Source organism: Lipotes vexillifer, unplaced genomic scaffold, assembly GCF_000442215.2.
Source record: "Lipotes vexillifer unplaced genomic scaffold, Lipotes_vexillifer_v1.1 scaffold42, whole genome shotgun sequence".
Classification (NCBI taxonomy): Eukaryota; Metazoa; Chordata; class Mammalia; order Artiodactyla; family Lipotidae; genus Lipotes; species Lipotes vexillifer.
Window position 1 is genome coordinate 2,394,051 of NW_006783436.1, and position 6,238 is coordinate 2,400,288.

General features: G+C 49.0%; 1 protein-coding gene across 1 annotated transcript in view; it reads left to right on the forward strand.

Moving 5' to 3' along the window:
- The window catches only part of LRRC66 (leucine rich repeat containing 66), a 20,224-nt gene extending 17,675 nt beyond the window's left edge, over positions 1-2,549 (forward strand). The window contains 2 exon segments of the mRNA XM_007456090.1: positions 677-2,431; positions 2,434-2,549. Of these exon segments, the coding sequence (XP_007456152.1) occupies positions 677-2,431; positions 2,434-2,549 (1,871 nt within the window).
- Positions 2,550-6,238: the final 3,689 nt, after the last annotated feature.

Sequence of the window (6,238 nt, forward strand, 5' to 3'; positions counted from 1 at the left end):
GGAAGTAATTTTTTTTAAAATGAGTCCTGGCCTCTGTTCTATTCAGGACTGCTATTCAGTAGAGACATGGCCATGCTTACCAGGTTTAGGAGAAATCCATGAAGATTAGAGAGAAGTCTTAATGGTGTCAGCCACACTTGTTTCATCGCCCTGTAAGAGCCACACTGGCATTCTGAGTGTGGAGGGCAGAATGTCAGGAACCAGCAGAGAAACCCGAATATTTTTGCTGTTTGCCAGTGCCGAGGAATGGTGAGGAAATGATATAGCAAACACAGGTGTGGCCAAGGCAGATTTTTGCAGAGGTTTGATGGAATGTTCTAGTAAATGTGCAGTAAGTAGGGAAGGCTGTGGAGAAAGGAGGAACAATGTGGCTGTCCCTACAGACTGGCTTCCTTTCTCCTGTGGGCAGCAGTCAGTCAGGAAGCCTAAGAAACACAGTCTCCCGGGCCTGGGAGCAGCAGACCCGAGCCTGAGAGCCTCATGTAAGTGTGCACAGAGCCTGACACATGCTGCCGGCATCGACAACCAATCAAGCAATCAGCCAGTAAAGTTGCTAATCGTGTAATACCCACTTTAAATCTAGCTAGACGAGGACTGAGGACTCACAGATGCTTTTTAAACCACTAGAATCTCATTCCCGTGTCAAATCAGCGTGTGCTTTTACCCCCACTCTCAGGGAAGGAGGAGGCATACTGGTGGACGCCCACAAGGCGCGTGTCCAGAGAGACCCACCTTCCTCGCACTAATCTGAATCATACGAAGAGCCTCACGACGAGCAAAGCTGAGAGGCCCTGGGAAGTGCGCTTTTCCACTCTGTGCAAGAAGGACCCTGCGGGCTCTGACACCAGTGACAGGGAGAGGCGGCTGCCAGGAAGGGTTAGGAGCACCGGGGATGTGCAAGCTGCTGGCAGAAGGGAGGACGCTTCCCAGGACCTGGCCCTGGCCGTCTGCCTGTCGGTGACCATCACGTTCTTCGTGGCATTCTGCCTGGGGGCTTTTGCGAGGCCTTATGTGGACAGACTGTGGCAACAGAGATGCCGGAAAAAAAGTCCAGGTTCAGGGAACGTGTATTCAAACCAGGGCTTCTACAATGAAATCGAAGCTGTAGGGAGCATGGAGCAGCCAAGGATGGATCTGCGCCAAACTTTCCACGATCCAAACCTCTGTGAGAACCAAGCCCCACACGCGGCCGTCACTCCTGCGAGAACGCTGGCACCGAGCAGAAAGGAGGCTGGCGGCCAGCAGGGCGGAGAACGATGCGGGGACCACACTGGGGCAGGAAGCGGGAAGGATAACGCGCTCGCAAATCACGCTGCGGCCCGGCCCATTCTCCGCGGATGGCCGAATGCTGATGACACCCAACTAATGCCGGCGGGACAGGACTGCATCTACAGGTATGATATTCCTGGAGAAGTAAATTATGACACTGTGGCCGGGGAAGGTTCCCTCGGTGAGCGATCAGTGGGCATGCCTGCCGTGGCTGCCAGATTACAGACAAGCCCCGGCTCGATCCGTAAGGATTCCAACGAATTAGGCCCACGCCTCCCCAGGGAAATGACCACGCCTCTCTCCCAAATGGTGGCGCGTACAAAAGCGCTGAGGGCTGGAGAGAACGAGGGGAGAGGGGGCACTCCACACTTCCCCTCGGAGTTTTCTAAGGAGAATGTGCTGAGCGCACAGCAGCAAAGGCTCGAGGGCGCCGGTGACGAGGAAGAGCCCCTCGCCCTCTACGGAGTGGCCACGCTCAGTGACCCGGGAGCCACGGACCCGTCCCCACCCAGCTTCGCTCCGGGGTGGGGTCATGACCTGCATGTGACTCCTGCTAACAAGGAACTAGCACAAAAGGACACGCCTGACGCTCAGTACGAGTTGGACACCGATTCTGACGAAGGGTCTTTATTCACTCTAAGTTCAACAAGTTCAGAAGACTGGAGAAATGTGGCTGAAGCAGAGGCACATGGTGAGGAGAGCTGCAGAGCCAACGAGCCCCTGGGGGACGAGGACTCAGGGGAGAGGAGGGGCAATGTCGTGTCACTAGAGAGTCTTGAGGACGGCATCGCCTTCCAGAAGATTCTGGGGAAATGTGGGAATCAGGAAGATCATTCTGGAAAAACTCTCATTTCTGATCCAGACTACGGTTTGTACGAGACTCATCCTGAAAGTGGCTCTAACACCAATACATTTGAGGATCCATTGACCTTGCCCAGGTCACTGGGCAACAGTCCTTGCTGTGATGAGATCCCAGGCGTGTCCATTTACGACTGTGTCACAGCTCTTCAATCCAAGGCAGCAGAGTGGCAATGCTCACTTAGAGACTTGGAGTTTTCAAATGTGGATGTTTTACCACAAACGCCAACATGTTCTGCTGAAGTTCCCTCAGATCCTGATGAGAGTGCCTGTGGTGAAGGAGATGCAGGCGTTTGTAAATATGAACCTACGTTCCGGGAGTAGACGCAGCTCAAAGCAATATTCCTTCCAAGATCGCTGTGGGGAAAAACTTAAGACCCTCACGACGAGTTTCTGAAGAGGACAACATGAATGGGCACTGATGAGGGGTTCATATGTCCTCTTGAGGACAGTGATTCCAGAAGGGTTATAAGCCAAACACAATTGTTACACTCCTGTGGTGACGAACCAGATCTTCAGTGTGAAAGGGGGTGGGGTGGTGGGAGCGATATTTTGAAGATGGTGTCAAGAGCCAGGTACCACTATTACAGATGCTTCCAAATGAAACCAGTTCGCTAAGAACACGGGAGCACTTCAGTGACAGAGACTGGGGTCAACATTCAGAGCCGAATCAGTGAATTTGATTCTCTAAATTCTTCCCTATGTTCAGTTAATTCTAATATAAAACTACCATTCACAAGACATAGATCATTTAGGTAGGAAAGCACTGAGATATTTGAACATCAAAGGTTCCAATTAATACATTTTACATTAAAACTTAACACTGATGATGTTGCAGTCAGGAAAAGATGATTCTAATTTTTCTACTCAAATGCAGACCCAGAGAAACCTGATGGTTGTTGGCTGTCCATAAGCATGCTCAGGTCCCTTCAACATTCACATTGAAGAACGGAAACACCACCCTGCTGCTCCCTCAAAATACCACCTTCTTTTCTCCTTTATAGCTAGGTTTCTCCAAGGAATAGTCAGCAACTGTCTGTTGACACACCAGCGCACCGTGGTCAGGTTTCAGCTCACCGTTCCTTTAACCCATGCCAGTAGAGGTCACCAACAACCTCCAATGGGACATGCATGGACTCTTCAGTCTCATCAGGTAAAACCTCTGCAGCTTTGGACACTGTCGGCCACTCCCAACTTGACATTCTTTCTCTGTAGTTTTGTGACACAACTCTGTAAAGGTGAGGATCCCAGCAGGACCCAGACGGCAAGAAACAGGGATGACTAGAGAGAGTTTAGTGAAAGAACCATTTGGAAAGAACCGGACAGGATGAAGGGAAATTAGTAAGGGAAGGTGAAGGACCTAAAGGCTAGTAATAAATAGGGGAAAGCCTTTCCCACACTTAGGCCTGAAGAGACAAGGGGGAATTGCAGCTACGGGTGCACAGCAGGAGCTGTGGCCTTTGGTAGAGGAACACAGCCACCAGGAATCCATTGTCCAGTAGGAGGAAGCCAAGAGAATCACCACCTGAACTCTCTCCTCACCCTCCAGCCTCCCAGTGGCTGACCTCTGGAAGCCAGAGGGCAAGAGAGCCTGTTGATGCCGTCCACAGAGGTCAGCCTTCCAGGCCACAGAGCAGGACAGAGACGGGGAGAAAGTCAATTTGGAGAATAGATTTGGGCAAATAGGGACCATACAGCACGTACTTGCTTTTGATTCTTCTATGATTCTGGTCACTCTCAGGCTCCTTCTACCTCTTTCTATGTTTGCCTGGTAAATATCTACGTTTCCCAGGGTTTGGTCCCAGACCTCCTTGTCTTCTCACTCAATGTCCTTTCCCCATGCGAGGTGTCACTTGTCATGGCTTCTACCATCACCTAATTGCTGCTATTTCCTGCTTCTGTATCTCCGGCTCTGAAATCTTTCTGGAACTTTACACTCCATCCAGCTGCCTGTTGGATATTCCCATAGGCACTTCTAACCAAGCAATGCCTATGCCTACAGTGAAACTCAGCAGCAACCCCTAATCCTCTCCATCCACCCAGTCTGATCTCCCGAGTTCCATTTCACTATCTGCTCCATTGCTCCATCCAGAAACCCAGGAGTCTTCCTCTCTTCACTGCCCACATGTAATCACTGCCCACTGAGTGCAGCCACTTCTGGCCCCTCAACATCTGTCAAGTCCATCCCATCCTCTGGGTCCACACAGTCCCAGCTTCAGCTCTCACCTTGACATTCCCCCCCAGATCTGTGACGACAACACACCAACTGGTTTCTTTACCTCCAGTCCTACGTGCCTTTATTATCCCCACGCTACAGCCAGGGGGGTGGTTCCTAAAACCCAAGTATGATCACGTGGCTCCCCTGAGTAGGGTCTACATGGCTGCAGGCTTTTCTGTTTCTCTAAAGCACTGCATAACTCCCTGTCTCCAGACCTTTGCCCACTTCACATCCGCCTGAAATGCTCTTAACAACCCCACCCAACAAGCCCACCCAAACAAGCCCCTCTTTAGCTCAGTAGATCCTACCTGGGTCCCAGCCTTAACTGTCACTTCCTCACGGAAACCTTCCCAGACCCCTAGACTAATTTAGACTTTCCCTGTTGCAAACTCTTTCCTTACACAGGCATTGTCCTTCTCAGAGGAGAGCTTATCACAAGCAAGGTTAAATAATTGCTTGTGTGATTATTGATTTAATGTCTGTCTGCCCCTTCTATACCCCTACTTCCGTGAGAGCAACAACAACAAAAATGTGTCTTGTCTCCTAAAGGCCTGGCATTTAATAGGTTCTCGATATATGGATTTTATTAAATAAATGAATGAAAACAAACTTTAGTGTGATACACAAGGATGTCGGTGACCTGGCCCGGCTTTCCATTCAACTTTCCATGTGGCATTTATCTCTCTGTGCCCTACCTCCTTCCTGAAAGCCACAGTTACAGACACACCAGACTATGTCACCCCACCATGCCTTGCCCACCTGCTCCCCACATCTGGGGGCACATCTGGCCTCTCCGCTAAGCCCTGCCTCACCTGCCTGGCAAATATCTCTGCTGTTTTCGAGACACTGTTTAAGGTCACCTCCTCCATGAGCCTTTCCTGGCTTATCCCACCCAAGTAGCACAGACCACTTCCTTCCTTCCTTCGGCCCCCACTGCACTGCTGTGCATTATGGGGAAAACAAGGTTTCACGTGGTTTGATTGAGGTCTACTAGAGACTCTTCTATGGGCCAACATCCAACTTCTGGGTGAAGTCCAGTGCCAGCATAGAGTCTACGAAGCCAAAAAATCATCTCAGAGTTAGCAGTTATTTTATAAAATGAAAAATTACTTTCTATTTCAGCAACACTGAGAAAAATGTATATACAGTTTTGACTATTTTTGTTTGTTTTTGTTCACACTTCCAAAACAAAAGCTTCTGGTAATGTGGCATAAACATCACAGGCATTGCAGTTTAGTAGCTCTGTGTCTCAGCAAGCACTCCTAAAAACAAAACTTTAAAACCCCTCTCAATACGCCTTGCTGTAGGCTTGGCTAAGACTGCTTGATGTGAGTGAGATTTGAGGCCTGCTACTTCCAGATTTCCAAAATGTCTCACCTTTGGGGTCTGCCCCCAGATTGACTCAAACTTTAAACTACCTAAGTTCCATAGATCTCCTTTACCCCAATTTCCCACTCTGTTTTAGTTTCACTTATTTGGATTATGTCTCTAGTTCTATTTTTATACAAATGACCTTTAAAACATCACACTTTTCATTAAGATAAGTCTTTTTGCATTTCTTTAGCAGAGTAACTCAATTTTTTATCATCCTAACAATTCCATAATAGCATATTTTCATCTAAGAAACATTCAAAAACTCCCTGGCATAATTTACCTGTACATGTTGCTAAAACTATTAAATACAACTTAGACTAATGGCTGCAAACCCAACATATGAAACATTAAAATCTTTTCTTTTTTGAAGAGCAACTAGTGCCACATTTAATTGTCTTTTTATTTTTGTTTTTGTGGTGCGCGGGCCTCTCACCGTTGTGGCCTCTCCCGTTGCGGAGCACAGGCTCCGGACACGCAGGCTCAGCGGCCATGGCTCACGGGCCTAGCCGCTCCGCGGCA